This window comes from Diplotaxodon limnothrissa, linkage group LG22 (genome assembly GCF_057381915.1).
Source record: "Diplotaxodon limnothrissa isolate DT_005_m linkage group LG22, D_limnothrissa_male_GT1.1, whole genome shotgun sequence".
Lineage (NCBI taxonomy): Eukaryota > Metazoa > Chordata > Actinopteri > Cichliformes > Cichlidae > Diplotaxodon > Diplotaxodon limnothrissa.
Window position 1 is genome coordinate 26,158,814 of NC_140616.1, and position 25,713 is coordinate 26,184,526.

At 41.2% G+C, this 25,713-nt stretch overlaps 1 protein-coding gene across 2 annotated transcripts in view; it reads left to right on the top strand.

Annotated features, from left to right (window-relative positions):
• Positions 1-25,713, top strand: part of LOC146610042 (regulating synaptic membrane exocytosis protein 2-like) — a 59,321-nt gene that overhangs the window by 22,481 nt on the left and 11,127 nt on the right. The window contains exons 9-26 of one of the 2 annotated variants that reach the window (XM_085346774.1): positions 2,529-2,596; positions 2,715-2,834; positions 2,945-3,044; positions 3,152-3,275; positions 3,378-3,424; positions 3,537-3,625; positions 3,711-3,746; positions 4,529-4,659; positions 4,802-4,973; positions 8,095-8,254; positions 9,053-9,076; positions 10,739-10,807; positions 11,059-11,194; positions 12,882-12,989; positions 14,578-14,625; positions 14,739-14,804; positions 14,897-14,956; positions 21,065-21,174. In XM_085346774.1, the coding sequence (XP_085202900.1) occupies positions 2,529-2,596; positions 2,715-2,834; positions 2,945-3,044; positions 3,152-3,275; positions 3,378-3,424; positions 3,537-3,625; positions 3,711-3,746; positions 4,529-4,659; positions 4,802-4,973; positions 8,095-8,254; positions 9,053-9,076; positions 10,739-10,807; positions 11,059-11,194; positions 12,882-12,989; positions 14,578-14,625; positions 14,739-14,804; positions 14,897-14,956; positions 21,065-21,174 (1,668 nt within the window). The remainder of the gene's footprint in view (positions 1-2,528; positions 2,597-2,714; positions 2,835-2,944; positions 3,045-3,151; positions 3,276-3,377; positions 3,425-3,536; positions 3,626-3,710; positions 3,747-4,528; positions 4,660-4,801; positions 4,974-8,094; positions 8,255-9,052; positions 9,077-10,738; positions 10,808-11,058; positions 11,195-12,881; positions 12,990-14,577; positions 14,626-14,738; positions 14,805-14,896; positions 14,957-21,064; positions 21,175-25,713) is intronic. The other variant, XM_085346775.1, reaches the window with a different exon arrangement.

Sequence of the window (25,713 nt, forward strand, 5' to 3'; positions counted from 1 at the left end):
TGGGGGAAAGGGGGCGGGGTTAATGTAGCAGTAGTCCCCCAAAGTTGATCCCCTCTATCAACTTCGGGTCTTCTCCAAACTAACTGTAAGTACTGAAGGCACAAACATGCACTTGACAATTGGATTCCAATAATCTCATTACTGACAGGAATGAACTGCTCTGCAACCTGCAGGCAGTGCTCGGGACAAACAGCACACAGAAACCTAGTGAGGAGGAGGAGAGGCTGCTACATGGATTACAGGTTCTTTCTCATCTTCCTCTTGCTCACCTGAAGCCTCCTCCTTGTCCTTCATGGCGTGCAGGCGGACCTGTGAGTGAAGCATTTGAAAGCTATGTAACTTGGAGAACTATGATTACAAGTACACACATCAACATGTTTTGACATTTTGTTGGAGATAAATATGACGTTTCAGTGATCTGGTGTTACTGTTCTGATTTGGCTGTTCTGATTAGTTTTGTCAAGTATCTTCAGGCATTCAGACTATAGCATGTTTGTCCACATATGCAGCACAGCTTCACATGAAGACCAGGAGGAACATTCAGAGAGCAAATGTGAAGATGATGCAGCTGCATTTCACTGCTGAAGATTGAAATAAAAGCAGAAGGAGCCTCATACAGCACAAAGGAGGAAATCCATTCTGTGCTCAGGTCCATGGGTTCATTTTGCAAAGGATTCTTTTCAAAACAATGCTGGTGATGTTTGAAACTAAATTAATTTTTTATCTATCCATTGTTGAATTTGTTCAGGTTTATTAACCAGTCATTTTTAGTGCCTCTGTTTTAACGACTAATGAAGAGTCCGTGCATCCATAATTCACAAGAATCGATTGTGCTCCTAGAGGATTGTTCAGATTTTAGTGAAACTTCTTATGGTCACATAATGGCCAATGGCCATAATGACTCAAGGTCATATTTTTCTTTTCACAGACAAAATCTGTGAATTGTGATGGATGGTGAACCAGGTGAGCTGCTACATGATTGACATCCTGGTTTGCTTAAAACCAGCTCTGCTTAATGTGAAGAGTTGCTGCTTTAACAGTTTAAATCAAATTTTGATTATTTTGAGGGATGGGCTGTTTACAGCCGCATCATTTTGTTCTGCTCATCCAGAACCGAGAATTGACGTGTAAGTAAGTGTGGTTACAGCAGGTTAACTGTTCTTCCTATTCTTCCTGTTGATGATCCATAATTGGTGCCAAAAACCTCAGCTTGTTGAGCAGCTGATTGATAACGTTATTCAGCAATTTTCATGTTGGTGTTAATGTACATAGAGGATGTCTGTGTAGGTTACATGCAGGTCATGAGGAGTCTAAGGAGCTTGGAAAAAACCTCAACTGGACCTAAAGTTCTTTGAAGACGTTTCATTTGAGAGGCTTCTTCATTTCTAAAACCAAACGGTGGAGAGTCCAAGGTGATATTGGGCAACTGGTAAAATTTATCGACCATCAACGATAGGCTGAGCCTTTTGCTAATCGTTTATACAAGAGCGATTTATTTATTTATTTGCCCAAGAGTAACTTTGCTAATACTATTGGTTAAAGTTAAGAGAAGCAGTCAAGGGAAAAAATAATAGAACTGTTTTAACGGCACCGTCTTCCAGCTACGAGCAAATGCACCCTCCTCAGAGTGTGCCCAAATGCTGCAATTCATTTACTCAAACTCATAACAGAAAGAAAGAAAGGCAGTAGCCTATGTTCAGAAAAAAACCAAACATTTTATTTAATTAAAATCCACACAATGGTTGGAAGGAAAACAAAGAGAAACTGGCTTTGTTTTGCCACTATAACTTTGTTTACACATTCCAGTGTTTATCTGTCGTACACGCTCGACCAAACAACAAACACAAAATTAAACAAAAAGTATGTTAAAAATCAAAATGTCTCTTCCAGCAAACATAGCTTTAAGTCTTTTGTTAGATTTGGCGCATCTCAAATGAATAGATAAATGAATAGTCCAAAAAGTAGAAAAGAAAGGTAAGGAAGGTAAAATATTCCCTCTAAACAAAATGTATAAATTCTAAATGTACAAATCACTCCATGCACGAATATATGCTCTCCCCATCAAAAAGTCTGCCCCTGGGCAAATATACCATCTATCGTCGGTTATTGGTCTTAAACCCTAGAGCGGGGTTGTCCCTTAGAAGGGTCGTTAATGAGGCATTTACCATGTGCCTCATCACATGAGACAAGGTGTAAAGAAAGGCGTGGCTCAGTGTGACTGGGAAGGATCTCAGAATGCATTGTAGATAGCAGACGGTGTAATAAGCCATCCTCTCTGTTCAAAGATGGTCATTCACAGTGAACATAGATGGCCTCTTTTACTCCTTTCAAATATCTGTCTTCTCACTCAACAATGTGATCGTTGGCATCCTCAAAAGATTGACCCCCACAAAAGTTCTTCCTGTGTAGATTTTGCAGGTTCACATTGTGCATTTGTGGCTTCTCTCTGGATACTCCCACTTCCTCCTACAAGCCAAAGACATGTGTGTATGTGTTTTAAAACACCTTTAACCTCTTCTGGTTGCTAGGAGACATGGACAGTAGTCAGTGGTGGGATCATGGTTCCTGGCATGGCGAGCCTGCTCCCATGTCTATGGTGAGTTGACGCCCTGCCTTGTCAGTAATCCATCAAACAAACCCTGTTCTGAATGCGGAACTGTTGTTGGTTGCTGTTATTGTTAAGTAACCATGTGTTTCCCATTGTGAATCATCAGCAGCCAGTCACATGGCAACCCTCCAAGGATGGAGAGCGTCTGATTGGTCGAATTCTACTGAACAAGAGGATGAAGGACGGAATTGTTCCTGCAGATACAGGAGCACTCCTGGGACTCAAGGTGGCCTTCTTCTGCTTTGTTCTACTGCCTTTTCTTTTTACTATTTCTTTCACTATTCTTCTCTTCATTCTCCTCTTTTGATAATACAGTTTGGTGCTGTGTGTTTGCAGGTTGTCGGTGGAAAGATGACAGAGTCTGGTCGTCTCTGTGCTTTCATCACTAAGGTGAAGAAAGGTAGTCTGGCTGACACTGTGGGTCACCTGAGACCAGGTAAACACACTGATTTTCCTGATAGGTCTTAGTTACTTTGTTCACTGAGTCAGAGGTTGCTAAAACTGAATTAGATGGACTCTACAATGTTATCTTTTCTTCTTTAGGAGATCAGGTTCTGGAGTGGAACGGTCGGGTTCTTCAAGGAGCCACATTTAATGAGGTCTACAACATCATCCTGGACTCCAAACAAGAACCACAGGTGGAGCTGGTGGTGTGTCGACCAATAGGGTGGGTCTCTGATCAAGCTGAGAGGCAGAAAATATTTCTGAGGTTGTTCTCTTCTCTTAGGACATCATAGTAACAGATTGTTGCTGATTCTATGTTCTTCAGAGATGTTTCCAGATCAGTAGAGAGTGCCCATGTCCAGCTGAACTCCAGTGAGTCTATAAAAAAACAAAAACTACATCTGTCCTGTTCATTAAGAACTTCCATAGATCTGATAGTGGACAAAGTTCCTGCTGACTCAGAATTGGTCTATTTAATGTTCAGGTTCCAGTTCCTTTGACTCTCAGAAAGTTGGCCCATCCATCTCTGTCACATCTCCAATGAGCCCCAGTGTTCTGTCTGGACAGGTCTCGGTAAGTTTACCCAGCATGCACTGCATCAGAACACAGCCACTCAGCAGTCAGTTAATAGCATTTCCATGGTGATGTGTGTTTTCAGACTGTGGACAGGCAACCTCTGGTTCCCCGGATTCAGGTAAAAATTGAAAAGGACGGCGTGTGCATGTTCATCTTTATTTACTCTGTAGTGTAGTCTTTTAGGCTGTAGATAAATGTATCACAGAAGAAGCAGAACAAAGTACTCCAAGTTTCTGGTTTTAGTGGTTCTGAGGGTATCCATTGTTGTTGTAAATGATTCAGCTTATGTGGCTAGAGACAGTTCTAAAATGTGCCTTGTAGTTAAAGTACTTTGAGCGGTCGGTAAGAGTAGAAAAGTGTAGTATAAATATGAGAACTTTACAGTATAGTTCTGTTAGCACTGTTCTTGTCTGTAGGGTCCTTTGCTCTTCCAAAGAATTTTGCCTCCTTTAGCTGTGTTCCATAACTATTTTTCAATATGTATTCATGCTAAGGCTCCCCTGCAGTTTTGTGATTCTGTTTTGTACCTCTACTTTTTGCTTTGTAAAAACTCTCTAAGGTTCCTTCCAGGGGTCCTGACTCTGTTGCTGTTCCTTGGGGTTCCATTACAGTTATGGGTTGATACAATTTTCTTCATGTCCCCTTTTGGTTATCATCTTACTGGGTTTTCTGGGTTTTCTGTAGCAATCACCTGGTGTTTCACTGGGCTCAGCTGGTAATTGGTTATATTGTCTGTTTGAATTTGTAGGTGCTTTCGGTCTGCTCTGCTAACAAAACTTTTCTGCAGGGTATCTCCTGCTGATGACTGGAGCTTCTTTTCTTTGGTCCTTTTTTGTTGTTCTCCAGGCTTCTTCTGTATTACTATGGTGTCCTAATGATGATGTTGTGGGTATTCTACAGGTGAAGCTATGGTATGATAAAGTCGGCCACCAACTGATTGTCACCGTTCTTGGAGCCAAAGAACTTCCTGCTCGGGATGACGGCCGACCCCGGAACCCATACGTCAAGATCTATTTCCTGCCAGATAGAAGGTGAAAAAGCAATCAAAGACCAGTATTTTATGGCTTAGAGGTTCCTTGAAAAGTAAAACTGTAGAACTTCTGATATCCTTTAAAACCAGTAGTGGACTATTCTCTGTGATTGGCTGTTAGTTGTACCTTCCTCCTTTAACAGTGATAAGAGTAAGCGGAGGACAAAGACAGTGAAGAAGTCATTGGAACCTCGGTGGAACCAAACCTTCATGTACTCTCCGGTCCATCGACGTGAGTTCAGAGAGCGAATGCTTGAGCTGACAGTCTGGGACCAGGCTCGAGTCCGAGAGGAGGAGAGCCAGTTCTTGGGAGAGGTGAGAACCCATGAACAATACAGAACAATGGAGAGGATATGGGGAAAACTCATTAAACTAAGAACCTTTAACAGTTCAGTTCTGACCTACTCTGCCTTGCCTTAGGTTTTATCCGATACCGGTGCCAAACCGGTACTTTTGAAATGGTGCCGGTGCTTAAACGGTACTCGAACCGGTGCTTAAAGAATGGAGAACACACACTTTGTCCAAAAACCTCTCATGTTTAGCTGTTTTTAAGTAAAAAGATAACAATGTTAGCCTTTTCTGCAGCTATAAGGTTCAAGGTTCAAGGTTCTTTATTTGTCACATGCATAGTTATACAAGTATAACACACAGTGAAATGTAACCTGACACGCTCCTCGACATGTGCAAAAATGGGGGGGGGGGGGGTAGAGGAAGAACATTATATATATGGTATAGAATAGAATTCAACTTTATTGTCATTGCACATGCACAGGTACAGGGCAACGAAATGCAGTTTGCATCCATCCAGAAGTGCTTTAGTGATATAGATATATTACAATATATATTAGCAATAATATAGATATGTAAGTATATTACAGAAATGGGTCTATTATGGTATGTTATAATGTACACGGTATGAAGTATGTTATGAATATTCTATAACTATAGGTATGTACAGGCTATGAACAGGATATAAGTATGAAAAACTATACAGAAATCTGAGCTATACAGTTATACAGAAATGTGAACTATGCAAGTTATAAACAGTTGTAGGATTAAAAATTATCGTATGTACAGAATGATTATTTACACAGAACTATACAGTAGTGCAGTTAAGATAAGTGAGATATGTGGATAATTTCTACAGAGGCTATATATAGTGCTAGTGGTTGTGAGTGGTGGTTCAGTCCATGTTATTATTGTGTCTTTGAGGGTACAGTTGTCCAGTGTGTGTGTGTGTGTGTGTGTGTGTGTGTGTAGGTGGTTGCGGGTGTGTGTATGTCCAGTCCATGTGTTAACGTGGGTCAGATGTCAGGAGGCAGAGTTCATGAGTCTGACAGCTGTGGGGAAGAAGCTGTTCCGGTACCTGGTGGTCTTAGTCCGGAGGCTCCTGTAGCGCCTCCCAGAGGGCAGGAGGGTGAAGAGTCCATGTGATGGGTGACTGGGGTTTTTGATGATTTTCCCAGCCCTTTTCAGACACCGCTTCCTGTAGATGTCCTTTATGGCAGGAAGTGGTGCTCCGGCGATGCGCTGGGCAGTTTTCACGACCCTCTGCAACGCCTTCCGGTCCGAGGCAGAGCAGTTCCCGTACCAGACTGTTATACAGTTGGTCAGGATGCTCTCGATGGTGCAGCAATAGAAGTTCACCAGGATGTCTGAGGACAGGTGGTTCTTCCTCAGAGTCCTCAAGAAGAAGAGGCGCTGGTGAGCCTTCTTGACCAGCTTGGAGCAGTTGGTCGTCCAGATGAGATCCTCGGAGATGTGGACTACCAGGAACTTGAAGCTGCTCACACGCTCCACAGCCGTCCCCTTAATGTAGATGGGTGGATGTGGGTCAGCATTCCTCCTGTAGTCCACGATGAGCTCCTTGGTCTTCTCAGTGTTAAGCAGAAGGTTGTTTCTGTCGCACCACTCAGCCAGACGATAGGCTAACGTGGTTAGCCTACTCAATGTAAATTACACACAAACAACAGTAAGCTATTCACCCAGAGAAGAACGGCTGCTGCTGCCATCATCATCAACCGATAACAGGCACCACACCCGCAGTAGATGTGCTCGGTGTGAGGTCTTGCAGCAAGCTATCAAATACGGTGCATTTCTCAACTTTTAAGAAAACGCTATGCGTCGCCAGGTGTTTCATCAGATTCGAGGTGTTACCTCCTTTGCACAGTATCACCTTAAAGCACTTGTTGCAGGCTGCTGAGTTTGTATTTTTTGCTGTGAAGTACAGCCAGACTTTTGACCACTTTGCCTTGGGCATTTTTAATCTGTAGCTCTGCTCTGAAAGAACGTATGTACCTGGGCCCGCCTACTATCCTGGGAAAGGTAAAATGATTGGCTAGAATCCAAAGTGTATGACATTTCAGGAAAAAAGGACCGAAATGTGCGCTGCTTTTCGGTCTGGTTACTACCGTTTATGTTAGATAATAATGGCACCGGATACCGTTATCCATTCCTACTGTTCAGTCCTGCAGTAATTATTCAGTTTTTATTGAACTATAGATCCCTAGCACTGGTTCATCTTATTGCAGCCTACATATCAAAATACCAATAAATGATGCATGTTGCTAGGCAACCCAGTGTGACTTGTTGTCTTACATTACTTATTGGGGTCAGAATAACGTCCTCTGCAGTTCTGAATATAAGTGATCGTGATCGTAAAGAATCAGAAGAGTCTGTTCAGTGACAGGTTGCTTCTCCCCAAGACAAGAACTAACAGACTTAAAAACTCCTTTGTCCCACACGCCATCAGGCTGTTTAACTCCTCTCTGGAGGGGAGAGGGAGGGGAAACAGGAGGACAAAGGAGGGGGGAACAACTAAGCTGTAGTGCCTCTTCACCTCACTGTACAATACTTTTGTAAATAGTCAACAGTGCAATAGACTCAATACTTGAAATGTGCAATTCACTTGTATTTTTATTTTTTATTCCTATTTATTCTATTTATCCCCTTTGTATATTTTATTTATATTTGTCTCTGTATTTATATGTGTGTGTGTGTGTGTGTGTGTGTGTGTGTGTGTGTGTGTGTGTGTGTGTGTATATATAACAATTCTGTAACTGTAACTTCGGTCGTTGCTGTGCTTTTTGGAAATTGAATTTCCCAGAGGAACCCACCCGAGGGATTAATAAAGTTCTATCTTATCTTATCTTATCTTATCTTTTTTTTCTTGTCCCACACACCCCTAAATTCACAGATGATTAAACACATTTTCGGAAAAGTCATGAAGTCTGAGATGATGGAATTTTAATTTAACAGAATTTGAAAATTCCAAGGGGTCAAAGTGACCCCCTTTGTGATTCTAGTGTTAATTAGCACTGAAAATGTTAAAACAGGTCCATGTGTTTGCTCCCAATTCTTTATTTGTTCTCCTTTCTACATACTCTGTATATTCTTAGTGTTCTCTGTATGTTTTGCATCCATTCTCCTGAGTCAGATCCTGATAGAGATGGAGTCTGCTCTGCTCGACGATCAGCCTCACTGGTACAAACTGCAGCTTCATGACGTTTCCTCACTGCCACTGCCCAAAGCCTCCCCCTACCTGCAGAGGAGGGGACTGCAAGCTGAGCACACACACAGCAGCAGGAGGCTGCAGAGTAAGACACACACTCTCTCTCTCTCTCACTCACACACACACACACACACAAACACACGCACGCGCACACACACAACAAACCTGTGTCACAACCTCACACAACAACATGTTATTTGATGGATCATTTGGAGGGATGCTCTCCTCTGCTGGGACTGGTAATTTCACTGTAGTTGATACATGCTCTGATCACTGGAAAATGAGTCGGTTGCTAAAGTTTTGTTCAAACTGGTTTACCATGTTATAGAGTCAGAGAAGAAAGGTGAACTCTGAGATTTGTAACGAAAAATTGACAAAAGTCAAATGAGTGAAGGAGTCCAAAACTTGACATTCATCTTTTTGCAGACTTAATGGAGAGTCCAGCCTCTGGTTGCTGAAACCCTCTAACATGTCTATCAATGGTAGCCTTTGTTTCTGTTGGTAGTCAGCGGGTAGTAGCAAAGAAAAAGGGAGAAAAAACCTCGGTATACAGTCACTTTGCTTCACTAACACGATGGTCTCTGCTTGCCACGTTGCTGCTGGGCTCTTCCTACGTGTATGCCCCTGAAGTCAATTGTAGAAGAGCTCAAAATGAAAGAATGTTGGATTGGGCTTATTTCATCAGTGAATGTTTAGTCCAACAACCTAACAACCAGTCACAGCAGAGCAGGCCTCTGGCAGATCCAATCCAACACCAGTCCTCTCATTCATTTCTTTATTTGTTTATTATGCTTTATTGTTAACGTCTTCTTCTTCTTCTTCTTCTTCTTCTTTTGTTTCATTTGTTTTTCTTTATTTTAAATCATCCACAACGCTTTGCTAGACAAAGGTCATTACTATAACTCAGGTAAAAACGTGCGCCTGTGTGTGTGTGTGTGTGTGTGTGTGCATGCACGAGTGAGCTCTATGGCATTTCCCTGTGTGATGCTAAGCTATCCATTTCAAGTGCTATTTAGTATTTATAGTTTTAATAAGTCATTGATTGATAATTGCTGCACAAATATAGCCCTACCTGATCATATCATAGTGATGCAATTAAATGTTATTTTACCAGGCAGAAAGCTCTCATGAAAGATATTATGTAGCCAAATCATGGGAGACGTAGTTCTTGAAATATTTGTACCTCAGCTACTCAAAACTTGATGATTAGGGTTTGATCTTTGAGGGACTAGAACAGAACTAGCTGCCTGGATCCTGGAATGATTGATTAGAGCGAGTGCATCCAGAAGGTTATTGGGTTCCATATAATACTTGAAGACATGTCAAACTGTGCATGAAAAGGTTCTGGACAGACTGTTCAATGGATTATTGGTAAATCTCTCAAGGGAGTTCTGGATCTTCTTGTGGGAGATCTTTGATGTTGTACCAGGAGGAGTCAATTGGACGTTCTAGGTGTAGGATGTTGAATATATGAACATATGGTCAGCCTAATTCAACTTCTTAAAACAAAAAAACAACAACTAAGACACAGTTTTATGAGGAGTTTTATGGTTGGAAATCCTCAGGTGAACGGCTACAATGACCTAACCAGTGGTACATATCAGACAGCTGGTCAAAATGTTGCTTAATTTCGAAGGCAGATTTTTTTTTTTTTGTCAGTATTGCCATTGTAACCTGTAACTGTGTTTTAGTTCAATTATCCTGTGAGTTGGACTTCATTTATGTTATTGATAGCACTGTATGGCCCCGTGGAACAAAATATGACCCATCGCTGATCTGGAGTTCACAACAGAAAAATAAATCAGAGAACAGAAGTGATCACTGCATCATTTCTATAACAGTGATGCAGTTGTTATGTCCAGCTTTATTTCTGCAGAGAGACTCATGTTAAAGTCGTGAGCATGGACTCAGGACGGAGGAGGTCAGTGCTGCTCAAATTCCCACAGGTGTTCTATCGCTCTTTATATTTTTCTTCCAGCTGATCTTTGCTGGATGGGTTTTATTGCTCCACATTTCTCTTTAAAAGATGAGAGCAAGTGACACACTCATCTCTACTTTCCTCCTTGGATCTTTTGTTTGGATGTTTTTATGCTTTAACAGGAAGTTGACTTCATTTGGGTACACTGATACACACTCATGATGCCATCTATAAATGTTCTCTTTCTAGTACCTTAATCTCTCATGCAGCCACCTATCATCAAACTCTGACCACTCTGCTTCACTTTTGGGACTAATGCAGAAATCTTATTTGTGTATAAACATGCTGACCTTTGTGTGGCCAGAAAATTATTAATTTCAGCATTCAGTCCGAAACTCTGACTGCTGTTAAATTTCACGCATTTGTTAAAGGCTGATGTGGATGTGGATGAAAAGGTTCTGGTCAAGGAGTTGTAAAAGGTTTAAGGGAGTCTGTGTGTAATATCAGATGAATGTGTCTTTTATTGCTCCTGCGTTAACTGGTTTGTCCTCTGGCTGTTCGGTCTGGAGTGTTAGATTTGTTGACCTTCTTGTAGAAGATTACAGATGAGCTGCTTACAGGCTTAAATGTCCTCCTTCTCTCCATCTGCAGGGTCTCAGAGGATCAGTGACAGCGAGTTTTCAGATTATGACTGTGAAGACGGCATTGGGGTGATATCAGGTAAACTCCATATCCCATCATTCACTGCAGTCTCATTTTAAAGGATACAGGAGAGAATACTAACTGGCTCAAGTGGATTAAAAACATGCTGCTGTAAGACAATGGGAATCTAATCATTTTATAAGTTCCTCAAACTGCTTAAGGTAAACCATTTGAGGATTATGACATAAATGTGACTGCATAACTTGAAATTACAAAATAACTGAGTCAGGGTTGATGGTTGAACTCCTGCTCTGTTTCTCTGTGTGCAGACTACAGACAGAATGGGCGCGAATTCCATAGCTCCACCCTCTCAGTGCCAGAGCAAGTGATTTCTCCCAATCACTGCTCCCGTTCCGACATGGTCAGAATGAGGTCACGGTCACCGAGCCAGCCGCCTCCTCACAGGTAAGTATCTGTGTGTTGGGGATTTGAGATGGGCCCAAAACATGACAACAGAAGAAGAAACTAAAAAAGGTACCTGAAGAGCTAAAATTAGAAAAACAAGATGGGACGTGAGGGTAGAAAGGGAAAGATGCCACCAGAGAAGATTTGGGAGTACAGCAAGTTGATGCTTTAATCTGCAATCAAACTACAGTATTTGTCTTATCATGTACGTCAAAAGATTCTTGCATGTGAGAGCTTATTGGAGATAATTTATTGTGAGTTTATTGGTCTTTCCCCATAAAGTTATAAATATGTATTTCCATCTTTCTCTATCCTTATTGAGCTTATCCAAAAGAGTGACTGTATGCAAATATTAAGTTTGTAATAAGTAACACCGTGTTTAGGCTATTAAAACTCAGCTGTTCTCAAGCGATATCGAGTCTGATGAAGTGCTTCAGACTTTGTCCAGGTGATCATTTACTGTGTGCAGCATTATCTTATAGTGCATATGTCCTATTTGTATCCCTTGGAAATCACTGCTCCAACAGGTAACAGCAGCTGTGCAGTATGTCTACATGAGTCAAAATGCTGTGGAAATAATGCCAGTGTTTTTATATTATCAGCGGCTGTGGATCGGGTTGAGCAGGTTGTCGAGCAATCGAAAGGTTGGTGGTTCATTCCCCAGCTACTCCAGTCGGTTGAAATTTCCTTGTAAATTATAAACGAAGTGGTTCTTATGACGTGCTTTCTACCTACTATTCAGACTGCAGTGATCGCGTCGGAATGTTCCAGTATCTTGCCCGACGCGCTTTGGCATGCAGGCTAGAGCAGACAGGGATCAACCACCAACCTTACAATTATTAGATGATCTGCTCTACCTCTCAAGCTACAGCCAACCTGAAGTCCAAATGTTCAGCAAATGTTGCACTAAATGAATGTGTGTGTGAGACTGGATGAATGAGACTTGTAATAGAAAGTGCTCTGAGTGCTCAAATTGAGTATAAATGCACTACATAAGTACCAGTCCATTATCAAATAGAAGCCTAATAAACCCAAAACATTAGTAGCTAAATCCATATTGTTCAAGAGGAAGGAATATATTAGTGTTCCTATGACTACAGAATTTTTGACTGGATAAAACGAGCTTGATCAAGACGGATTCTACCAAGTACTTTGGCTCTCATAACTCTTTCAGCATTTTCCAAAAATCCAGACTGTCCTTGATATCATTCAGACTGTTGGTCACCTCAGGGACTTCGACCATGTGTGGAGAATGTGTTAACATCCTTCCCTATTGTTTAGATGTTTTCTAAGAAAGCTAATAATCTTTGCATTGTCCGCGGCTGTTTCACACTCTAGAATTGTAGCACCATCCAAAATTGCTCTCATGTCTACATTAGCAAAGCTAAAGTTATGTTGGTCTGGCATGATGGCAGCCATAAAACTCACATGAGTTGTTATCTTCCCTTTCCTGGCAGTTTCTTTTGCTATGCATTTTTTTGTCACTGGTTTACTGCTTTAAAAGTGTAATCATTAGTATTCAAGGTTTAATATGACTCACAGGTTTTTATCTTGAACTTTGAACTTGAATTTTTAAACAAATAAGCTTTTGAAGCCAGACAGGAAGTGGTCTTCCTAAAGGCATCATCCTCATTTTATCCAGACTTTTCTGTTCTTGCCATTCTGACCTTTGACATCTGGTTGCCAGCAATAACCCTCTTTACCCGTTATATCGGGAGGACGCGGTGCGGCTGCTGCGGGGCTCCAAACTGAGCCGAGCATTCTCTGATGCCAGCCAATACAGCACCCCGAACAGGTAACTATGGTAACACTAGGGATGGGTATCGTTTAGGTTTTATCCGATACCAGTACCAAACCGGTATTTTTGAAACATGAAACCTCTCATGTTCAGCTGTTTTTTTGTAAAAAGATAACAATGTTAGCCTTTTCAGCAGCTATAGGGGATTTATGACATCACGCTTGGCTGGAAGCCGCGCTTAAACAATTAAAAAAAAACACACAAACTTTGTCCAAAAACCTCTCATGTTTAGCTGTTTCCCTCTTTTTCTTTGGTCAATTTAGCCTTTTTTGCCAGGGTGAAGGGAGTATCTGCCATCAAACAAGAAGACAGCCGCATGTAACTACGACGGTGTTTGCTAGTTCACCTTATATGCATTAATGTAATAACGTGGTTAGCCTACTCAACGTAAATTACACACGAACAACATTAAGCTACTCACGCAGAGAAGAACGGCTGCTGCTGCATCATCATCCTCATCATTTCTGCTACACTGGCAGGGCTAGGGGCCAGGACTGTACTCTTCAGGTTCTTGGGGGATGTTGCTAACTCCGGGTCCAATAACAGGCACCACACCTGTAGTAGATGTGCTCGGTGTGAGCTCTTGCAGCAAGCTATCAAATACGGTGCATTTTTCGGCTTTAAAACCCCCCGCTATGCGTCGCCAGGTGAGGTGTTACCTCCTTTGCACAGTATCAGCTTAAAGCACTTGTTGCAGGCTGCTGAGTTTGCATATTTTGCTATGAAGTACAGCCAGACTTTTGACCGCTTCGCTTTGGGCATTTTTAATCTGTAGCTCTGCTCTAAAAGAACGTACGTACCTGGGCCCGCCTACTATCCTTGGAAAGGTAAAATGATTGGCTAGAATTCAAAGTGTGTGACATCTCAGGGGAAAAAAGCACCAAAATAAAGCACCAAAATGTGCGCTGCTTTTCGGTCTGGTTACTACCGTTTATGTCAGAACCGATACCAGTACCCATCCCTAGGTAACACATAGGAACATGCCCAATGTGAGTCATCTGGACATCAGCTAATCAGCATGCACCCTGCATCATGTAATATTGTTTATCTGCAAACTAATAATAAGAATAAGAATAACCAGTAAACATGGTGTCGGACTGCAGCAGGTGTGTCAGAGTCAGGTAAACCCCACCTGTCTGCTGCTGCTGAACAGGTTTGAATCAGGAAACAGGTTGCATACTTGATTGGACATCTGATCCTTGTACAGGTTTTAGAAGTAGATTTAGTGCTTTTCTTTGATGTTTTACTACTAGTTGTTCTGCTTCTGGCTACAGTAGCAGTTAGATCTTGTTGGAGTAAATTAATTTACTGGGTGATGTACTGGGTTACAGAGATATTTTTGTGCTGCAGCATTTAGTTCTGCTTTTGAACTGGTTTTGACATTACAGCTTAGAGTTGTAGTATTGCTTATACTGCCTATATTGATTGTAGTAGTAGTTATGGTCCAGGTTATAATAAGTATTTAGTTTTAGTGTCCCTGTAGAGCACTTAGTGGTACAGTTAATAGTACTGGTTGTAGAACAGCAGTTGTACTGGTCTGACTGGTTCTCTGACTGGACACTGCTTCTCCCTGTGTACTTACAAGGCCATTGAGGAGGATGTCGCTTGCCAACTCACTTGATTCCCATGACAGGTACTTCTCTATCAGAATTCCAGCAGTGGCAGTAGTCATAGTACCAACAGTAAAAGCAATGATCTAAGAAAGTGGGGTATTTTTCTGTCTTGTAATCCTTTTCTGTGTGTAAGATATTTTAATGGCCCTAACCAGAGCTGGACAAACCACATCATCAATGGGAGCTGTGATGACTACAGGTGAGCCTTGGAAATTAGGATGTAGTGTTAGAGGTTGATGGCAGGTTCAGACTCATCATGTTTTGCAGTTCTGACGTCTTTCTGTTCTTCAGTCAGGACTTCATCCCTGATTTTCCCTATGAGCCTGACACCTACGATGAGGAACTACTGAGGTAAATGGATGAACATTTAAACAGTTTGACTATTAGAAAGGTGGACATTCAGACCAGTAGTTATGGCAGTAAAGAACAGATGTATTAAATTCAGATCATTTTTTTTAAATACATCACTTTATATTTTTAGGTAAAACTATACAAGAGATTAAAACCCTACAATCAGATGATCTCCTGTGAGCAGCACTTGGCAACAGTGGAGAATGAAGAACTTCCTTCTAATTTAAAGATGTCAAACTTTTCATCATGGGCAACACATAGCCCACTTTGATCTTCAGTGGGCCGGACCACTGAAATTCGCCTTACTATGTAATAATGTAATAAACTTAACTACACATTTTATCCCTGAGATATTTTAATGTAAGAAAAGGGATTCAAATTTCAAGAACAAATCTCAGTTTTTCTACATTTATAAAAAAAAAAAAGTAAATGAAAGAATTCTGTCAACACGACTGTTAGGGCTTAAATTGTAAGATAATGTGTAAAATAAAAGAAAAAGTTCTGGGACCTCATTGCCCAGATTGATGGAATGGAAACATTTTGTTAATTGACAGACTCAAACAGACAAAATACAGCTAATGTCCAAAATTTATGTCCTTCTTCACATTTTTGAAAGCCACCCAGCGGGCCTGATTTGAGTCTTTGGCGAGCTGATTTAGCATACAGCCCTAACTGTAAGCTTTATTATGAAGGAAAGTTTTGAGTCTTATCTTAAAAGTAAATGGGGGGCCTGTTTCCCTAATCCAAACCTGGTCCTAGGCCTGATGGCTACCCCTTCCTGAGCCTGGTTCTGTTTAAGTTTTCTTCTTGTCAAAAGGGAGGTTTTCTTTCCCACTGTTGCCAAGTGTTTGCTCACCAGGCATTGTCTGGTTATTAGGGTTTCTCTCTAATATTGTAGCATCTCAACCTTACAGCATAAAGCACCTTAAGCCAACTGTTGTGAATTGACACTTTATACAGTGTCATGAAAAAGTATCAGCCCCTGATTTCTTTTTAGGAGTTACTGTAGCTCAAGAGGTAGAGCAGGCGATCTACTAATCAATATTGGTGGTTCTGTCCCAGGATTCTGCAGTCTGCATGCCAAATATCCTTGGGCAAGACACAGAAACCAAAGTTGCTCTCTGACGTGTTCATCGGTGTGTGAATGTTAGATAGAAAGCACAGGGGAAAAAAAGTGCTTGTGTGAAAGGGTGTGAATGAAGCAAGTTATATAATGTACTTTGAGGGGGGTGGGGATATTTGTCAGACTTAAATGTTCCCGATCAAACAATTTTTCTCCACTAAACCTCATAACTGCTTACCTTGGCAGCAAGAATTGCATGAGCAGTGAGTCTTTTATATCACTGTGAAAGAATCATAGCCCACACTGCTTTGCTGAATTGTTTTAGGTCAGCAACATTGGAGGATTTTCCAGCATGAACAGCCTGTTCAAGTTCAGAGCATCTTAATCTCATTTAAATGAGATTTAATGTCCTACAGGATTTTATGGTAGAGAGCAGAATTCATGGTTCCATCAATTACAACAAGTTGTACAGGTCCTGAAACAACAAAGCAGCAGATCATTACACTACCGCCACCATGTTAGCTTTATGTCACATGTAACATGACTCAAACCTTCCAAAAAAGTTCAGCTTTTGTGTCATCGATTCACAGAATGTTTTCCCAGAAATCTTAAGGATCATCATGATGTTTTTCGGGGAAATGTCAAATGAACATTTGTGCTCTGATGACGCAGTGCAATGACTTTCAGGACATAAATGCTAAATTTCTATGATCTATGTCGGGACAAGATCCACAGTGCAATTAAAACTTGACTTGGTTTATTTACATTATGAGAGTAGTTATGTTTATGATGTAGCTGTCTTCTTACCCACTGGTTTCTGGAGTCCACATTTGGACTCAACTTGAACCTTCTTTTATTTTGTGATTTTTGTTTTATTTTTGTTGGTCTTTTTGTTTCATATTTCAAGGATGAAGTGCTCATTTATAAACTAATTCTAGCTAGCTCGGTTATCTAGCTGCATTCAAAGACTGTACAGGAGCATCACTTAGACCAGAGGTGTCCAAACTTTTTTCACTGAGGGCCACATACATAAAAATATAGGAGGGGCTGGGCCACTTACTAGAAATTAGGTATATAACCTTAACTTTAGTGTATTAATTAATTAATTATTAAATCACTTAAAAGTGGTCAAATATGTTATATTGTTGAATATAATTAAAGACAAAACTGCCTTCATCACAGCTTTCCATAAATGGATCTTTATTGATTTATTCAGAAAAAGCTTTGGTTGCTCATTCTCAGAACAGCAGCCTCAGATTTCTTCTTGGACAGAAGATTTACAGCACAGAGAAAAAACAATAAAGGGGAAAATGGGACGAGTACATTTCAAGCTTGTTATTTAAGTTATTAGGCTTAGCAACACACCTATTAACGTTTGTTTGAAACCGTTATCAACATTAACAGACTGAACTGGACTTAATAACAGACTTAATAACTAATTTTAGTAAATTATTCTGGTGAGTATCAGCTGCGCCGGGTATGTAAATCGGGCCATCCAGCTGCGGTGCTGGTCGCCACTCGTGGCAAAAATCCGGACAAATGTCACTTGATCAAGAAGCAGATGTGCATCAGATGAGATCAGCTGATTTTGCATGTGCGTGCGCTGTGCACATCGGTGTGTACTCTTAGTGTTAAAAAACGCATATAAGAAAGTGGTCTGCAAAAGCAGGGTAGTGACAGAATTGATGCGCACATTAACACACGGGTACTGTGGAATATATCTTTTACTCACCTAAAGTGCTCTCGTCCACTCCCCGCAAAACAATTAGCAGCTGTGCGGTGTCTGTGGCATCGGTGCTCTCATCACATGCGATGGAGTAAAAATCAAAAGCACAGCTTTATCAGACAGTTGCAGTTTAATGTTGGCTGACAAGTCTTCAGTGCGTGTGCGTCGCACAACTGTATCTCTGGACATGCTGACGTTGTTGAAGTTCTGCACTTTTTCCGGGCACATTATTTTGGTGACTTTAACGAGGCAGTGTTTTATGAGGTCTCCATCTGAAAAAGGCTTGCCATGTCTTGCGATGAGTTGGGCGACCTCATAGCTGGCTATTGGAGCCTTTTCCTGGACAATTTGAGCATGAAAAAAATACTGTTGCTGACCCCGCAGGAGAGCTACCCTTTGCTTTAATATCTGCTCTCGCTCAGCACCAGTGTAGGATGCATAGGCCTGATGTTTGGTTTCATAATGACGTCGTACATTATACTCTTTCATAACTGCCACAGTTTCAGTGCAGATCAAACAGACACTTCCCCTTGAATTCTTTGAAGAAATATTCACTCTCCCACCGTGTCTGAAATTTTCTGCACTCCCTTTCTACCTTTCGCTTCTTTGGTTCTGCCATATTTAGTAACCTGGGTTAAATTTCTTCTGTGATTGTCAAGACACTTCACCCGTTGTCTACTGGTGGTGGTCAGAGGGCCCGGTGGCGCCAGTGTCCGGCAGCCTCGCCTCTGTCAGTGCGCCCCAGGGTGGCTGTGGCTACACTGTAGCTTGCCATCACCAGTGTGTGAATGTGTGTGTGAATGGGTGGATGACTGGATATGTAAAACGCTTTGGGGTCCTTAGGGACTAGTAAAGCGCCATATAAATACAGGCCATTTACCATTGTCCTTTTTGGTGGAGCAACTGCCTTGATCAACAGTAGCTCCTCCTGGTGTTAAAACTAAGAAGTGCAATCAAAGGAGCTTGCAAAGAAAAGCGTCTGGACTTCTTTAAGTTGCTTGAAGACGTTTCACCTCTCATCCGAGAAGCTTCTTCAGGTCATCTGACTACGATGATGTAGAACCTTCACAGACTAAGAAGTGCAATACACTCAAGCAAAAGTTGAAGTGCGGGCCATAGTCTATTCTATATATAAAATTACTTGTGGGCCAATTAAAAATGGACCGCGGGCCGGAGTTTGGACACCCCTGACTTAGACATAAATACCTGTTAATTACTAAGATCAAAGATCAAAATGAAATCCTAGAATTTCACCAAATGTGGGGCTGAAACTTCTTAGACAGTCTGTTATTACATTAACCTTGCAGCAGCCATATTATTGGTCAGATAATACAATTTAAAAATGCTCCAAAAGGCTCCAACATCACAAACATGGTCCAGAGTCCTGTTCAGAGACTGATTTGCTGAGATGACGTCTAGCAGGGAGCTAGCAGCTACAGCCATCCACCTGTTAGTCAAAGAGGCCACGCCACTAATAATGGAAATTTTAAGCCAGTTTAAACGGGTGAGTTATGAAAACATCCTCCTCATATGAAGGGGTTATGAAGGGGAAAATTATCTATACAGACCAGACCAGTTTTTGTATCAGGCTTTAATTATGTTTATTTCTGTTGTAAAGTTTTAATACGGGAGGACTGACTCACTGCTGGAGCCTCTGTTGGACCTCAAAGGAACTGCAGGTTTTGATATTTATTTTAGTGCTTTGTTGCTAAACTTGCCATCAATGCTAACATCTCCCACAATAATTATTTTATCTAAAGTGATTGCCCTCATTAATTCAAATTAAAAGTAAGTAAGGGGCAAGCAGAAGATAAGCAAAAGCAAATAAAACTTTTTAAAAAATATTTTCTAGTTCAGGTGTAAGAGACTTAAGAATGAAAGGCTGCTGACACTGTGTAGAGCAGATGTAGGGAACACTGTTTTTCTACTGTCTCACTGAAGCCCTCTGGGAAATTCAGTGCCAAATAAAAGCGTCCTCTTCTCTGGTGGCATTTCATCAGCCTTCAGTGCCTTATACTTCATGACTCCCAGTCCACCACATGTGACAAAGATCTGGTCGTCAGCGCGACGTGGATAACTGACCTGTCCTGCAGCTGCAGTGGTTGTCATAGTAATCTAGGTGACAGTTATCATGGTGATGTGCAGGTACAGTCGTGGGATGGACCGGAGAGATTACTACAGCCGATCTCGTTCAGCCGACCGACCCATCTACACACGCTCACACTCAACCGATCGATCTGACTCCACACACATGAGGTCTGGACGGTCTGCTCCCCCCTCACCTGCCCTGATCAGGTGACCCTCAGCCATCCAATTAGAAAGCAGCTCCATCTCCATGTTTGGGGCATGTTTTTTTTTTTTTTTTTTTTTTTTAAATTTGGTTGGTTGTTTGTTTTAGACAAGCATGAATTCTGACTCAATGGTGACCACAACAGTTTTATTTTTCGCCTTTATTTTAGCCCCACCATATGTCCCAGTGACATCACCAACACCTGAACATTTCATATTTGGCCGCAGCTTTTATATTCTGATTGTTTTGTTTTATTTTGGGTGGCAAGTTAGTCTGTGTTGTTGTTGTTCATTTGTTTGATGGTTGTGTTGCATGTGCTTCTAAAGAATTTCTGTTCACTTTCTGACACCTAACTGTTGGATGTTCAGTTTCCTCCAAACTGGGCTTGGCACTCAGGCGTATTGCCTGCAACATACAAGTACCAAATTTAAGCAGGGAGGTTTCTGTCTGCGATCACAGTGCTGCCTCTATCACAGCTCTGAACACACCCAGTGGCAGCTGATGTTGGTCAGCTGTATGTATCTGTATTTCACAGAGACAGATTTGTTTGTAACGTCTTAGAGATATTAGAGCTACAAACAGGTTTTCAGCAGTGATGGGGCCTTGCACTCTTTGTTTCAAGTGTGAATTCTTTCTGTTCATGTTATAATTTTTTTCCAACAGTTATACAGAATTAATGACGTCCAAAGGTTTACATTCCTACCTGGTTGTGTGATGTACAGGTATGCTTCAGGACACTGTAACATCACAGTTGGGTGTGGCTGCATGTGCAAGAAGAGTCCACTCTAACTTTTGCTTGTTACTGCTTCTCAAGCAAAAACATCTGGAGTGACTGCAGACTTTTCATTAACTGACTGAATACAGTGCCAGACTAAATGCTGATCAAACTCTATCTGTGACTATGGAGGGAACCTCAAACTGACTGTCATCCCTGACATCTGACCTTAAATCTCTCCTGTCAGGATGGCGGTTTGATTGTTTAATTTCTTTCTCTTCTTCTTTTTAAGAATTTATTTATTTTTTCATCAGGGCTAATGCTGGAGGCGGTTCCACCTTGACAAGCCCAACGGGGTCGCCTATTTGTGGTCGCCGAGGACGCCAGCTACCTGCTGTCCCCCCCAAAGGAGCTCTCGACAGAAGTGCGTATACTTGAGATATTAGTCAAACAGCACCTCCAAGCATCTCTGAACCAATCAGCTGATGGACCCATCACCATCCACCTATAACAAAACTTTGTTTTATATAAAGGCAAGCCTGCAGACTTATTAAAAAAATAGAGAAAAATAGAGGTTTTACAAATTTCAAGATGAGGTCTGAGATAATTTCCTAATGGGTATGAATATGGATGAAGTGTAACTTCTTTCACACAAAATAAATAATGAATACTGCAAATGGTGCCTAGTCCAATCACAGACAGATGACGATGATAAAAGTGGATAAAAATTGTAGCACTTTTGCAAATGAGACAAGTCGTGAATGCTGCAGTAATTGATGAGAGTTATGACTTCAGACTGGTAAAATTCAGGTGTGTGTTTTGTGTTTTCAGCAAAGTGAAAGAGACTCAGCAGCAGATCAGAATTAAGTAGATCAACATCTAGCCATTGTGGCAATGAAGGACCCAACAACAGTAGCATTGCAGTTTAACACGTCTTTTATTGACTGACTTTCCAATGTGCGTAATTCTCCAGCTGCCCAACTATTGTAGCACACACAAAACCACAGCTGCTTTAATAATAATAATAATAACAATAATAACAATGATGATGATGATGATTATTAATCATTATCTCCCTGGGAATGCTGTTGAAGCATTATTATTATGCTTCAACAGCATTCCCAGGGAGAATGGGACATTGAGTCCAAATGGACCATGTTTAGCACCTCCATTGCTGAAGCCGCTGTACTGAACTGCGGCCGCAAGGTGGTTGATGCCTGTCGTGGTGGTAACCCTGAACCAAGTGGTGAACACCAGAAGTGACGGGAGCCACCAGGCTAAAGAATGAGGCCTAACAGGCTTGGTTAGCCTGTGGGACTTCATAGGCAGACCAAGCAGAAAGTGGGTCGGGCAGTGGCTGAAGCAAAAACATGGGTGTAGGAGAAGTTCGGAGAGGAAAACGATTTTGGAGTGCCTCGAAGAGAGAAACCTGCACTCTGTATTGTGTGGGTGGAGCCCTGCTGACTTTGACTGAGAAGATTGTCAGGTGGTAGAAGGAATACTTCAACGACCTCCTTAATCCCACTGGCACATCTTCCGTGGCGGAAGCACAGTCTGGGGACGAGGGGGAGGACTCATCTATCTCCGGGGTGAGGTCACTGAGGCAGTTAAACAACTCCATGGTTGCACGGCCCCTGGAGGGGGGTTGAGGTTTGCCCTGAGTTCCTGAAAGTTCTGGATGTTGTAGGGCTGTCTTGGTTGACATGCCTCTACAATGTTGCATTGTGGAGAAACGTTGCATGGAGATCAGGGGCCTCTGGATTGTCAGACCAGGGTGGCAGTTCCCATCTTTAAGAAGGGGGACCGGAGGGTGTGTTCCAACTATACGTGGATCACACTCCTCAGCCTCTCTGGGATATTTTATGGTAGGGTGCTGCTGTTAGTCGAACCTCGGAAACAGGAGGAACAATGTGGTTTTTGTCCTGGTCATGGAAGAAGGCATTCAACCGTGTCCATCGAAGTGTGGCAGAAGTCTTTCACTTGGGTGGTCTCAGAATCTCATCTCTGCTTTTCACAGAGGATGTAGTTCTGTTGGCCTCATCGGGTGATGGCCTCCAGCTCGCACTGGAACAGTTCGCAGCCAAGTTTGAAGCGGTGGGAATGAGAATGAGCACCTCCAAATCGGAGGCCATGATCCTCAGCCATAAAAGGGTGGAGTTCCCAGTCCGAGTCAAGGACAAGTTTCTACACCAAGTGGAGGAGTTTGAGTATCTCAGGGTCTTGTTCATGAGTGATGGGAGACAGGAGCTTGAGATCGACAGATAAATTGGTGTCAATTATCACTCAGTTTTGAATATATGTAGACATTGAGGTTTCTCGGGAGGGTCTGTGCTGACACCGGTTGCTATCTGGCAGAGGGTCGTTGGTACCATCCCACTCCCATGTTCCCACTTCAGAACAGCACACAATCGCCATCTGGGATATGTGTGCATGAGGGTGGGAATGCATGTTTGTGTCTGAGTGTGCCTGTTTGTCTACATCTGTTTGTCAAGTCGGGTCTTAGACTAGACTCTGTCATCATGCTCTTCTGTGTTCTGTGGTCTTTTGGTGTTGCTGCTCGGTGGATTCAGTCTTTTTAAGAAAGTTTTTGCCTGACTGGTTCATTTGGGTATTTCAGCCTAACAATGTCCTCCTTCACTTACACTGGCATGTATTTGAACCTCATGTTGAAAGTTTTAGTGAAATAATACAAATTCAATCCAATTCAACTCCAGATCTTCATTAACTTAATTAATTTCATACAATTATACAGGCAGGGCCTCATATTTCAATATTTTCATATTTACAGTGAAAATGTAAATCAAACACTTTAAATCAACAAGATATTGTGTCTACATTATTTGTTATAAATAAATTAGGGAACAGGTCTCACCTGGTGATGAAACAGCTTGTCAGCTTCCTCACTTACTTTTGAGTCTCTGAAAATGGAGAACTGTGTATAAAGATAGCTGTAGAAAACCTAAATAGTTAATCCACAACTGCTTAAATTAAAGCTGAGAGTCTGCACTGTGGTTGCATACAATATAGACAAAAGCTACAAAAACTGTCTCACATAAATTATGACTCTACCTATATGTGTTATATTAAATGCCTAGAGACACAAGCTGGGAAATCCCAAACCCATTAAAAAGAAACCAGAGCAAATATTCAGGGTTTGACAAAATGCTGATAGCAACTGTTTGCTTTCAGTCTCTTCTCTGGTTTTGTTAAATACCTGCACCCTATCCTTCCATGAGCTATCTAAACTGAATTTTGCACATTTACTGACACAGAACAACAGCAGTAAGCTAATGAATTGATTGTTACTTAAAAAACGTAATTAACTGATTCAAAAGGTTTTGAATTCTGTGTCACAGAAAAGTTCAAGCATGAGATGCTGGCAGTAAAGAATTTTTGTCATTTTAATAAAATAATATTTGTAAAATACTTATAGAAAAGAATAGAATAGAATATAACAGTGGTTTCCTATCTATGTCAGATGATTAATTGAATAAATTCATTGAGATTTTTACTTTAGCTACAGAGTGTTCACTGGTTTCTGGGACAAATAATGAAAATGACATAGTTAGGAGCAGAGATGGGCGCGTTACTGTAATCCGATTACTTTTTTCAAGTAACGAGTAAAGTAAGGGATTACTATTGCAAAAACGGTAATTAGATTACCGTTACTTTCCCGTAGGAACGCTGCGTTACTGCGTTACTAAAACCATGATTTTTTGCGAGAATGTCTCATGACAGTGACGTAAGCAAGTGCGACGTTAGTGTCAACAGCTGTGTGCAGATCAACAATGGATAATATATCGAGTGCGGGAGAGAATGTGAGCGTGCAGCGTTTAAAGCGTGGAAGTACTGACCTTACTTTGAGTTTGATTCCATAAAAAGTGACAAAAACATTAGCGTCCATCGTGCGTGGGAAGAAAACTTCTTTTTACAGCGAAAAAAACCCCTAAACTTCCGAGCAAGCACCGAGTGCGCAACGACGTAATGGGAAACTCACAGAGAAACTCGCGGATTCTTCAACTGACCGCAGCACACCTGCACCAGGGTAAACCTCCGCCTATCCTACTCCTGCTTTACAGGTGAAAATAGAGCAACAGGACCGCTGAGTCTTTGACTTTATTTATTTTCTGCTGTGTTTTACTTGCATCTATTTGAAAGAGTGAGTGTAAACACAAAAAAAATATTTTATGTGCTGGAATGTGCAGAAAATAGGTTTAAATGTTAAACAAATTTCTTCCAGTCAGAGAATGTTGCATATAATTACATTTTTGCTTGATGCATAAAGTTAAAAGATTAAAACTGATAAAACAAGTTTTAAAAAGAGACTTTTCCATTTTTATTACATTTTGTATGATGGATTATGTAGAAAAAGTAGAATTGGGCTGAAAGATCTATCGCTTTATTACCTATTCAGGTTGTAAATCGTCTTTTTAAAAAGTAACTAAGTAACTAAGTAATTAATTACTTTTGAAAATAAGTAATCAGTAAAGTAACTGGATTACTTTTTTGGGGAAGTAATCAGTAATTAGTTACTGATTACTTTTTTCAAGTAACTTGACCAACACTGGTTAGGAGTCAGTAAGCACCCGCATATGGACCACTGAGGGTCATAGCTATCTAACATGGATTTGTTTGTTTTTTTAGACTCTGCGCAGACAGGTAATGAACTGAAAGTTTACCTACTTAGAGTAGTAACTCCTTAATAACAAGCCCCCTGTAGTGGTAGTAATTTAGTGATTCAGTGGCACTGCCGATAAAAGATGAGTGCTGAGATGTGTAAATAAAAACTTGACTAGCTCTTCACATTACTGTTCCACAGTCAGGAACTTTCCAGTGAAATAAAGACTAATTTCACCTTACCTTAAAGTCCTGTGAATACAGAATATAAATCAGTCAGATGAACAAAAATAAAGGATAACAACCCCAGTTAATGTAGACCACCTCATGACAAAAACAGCACATT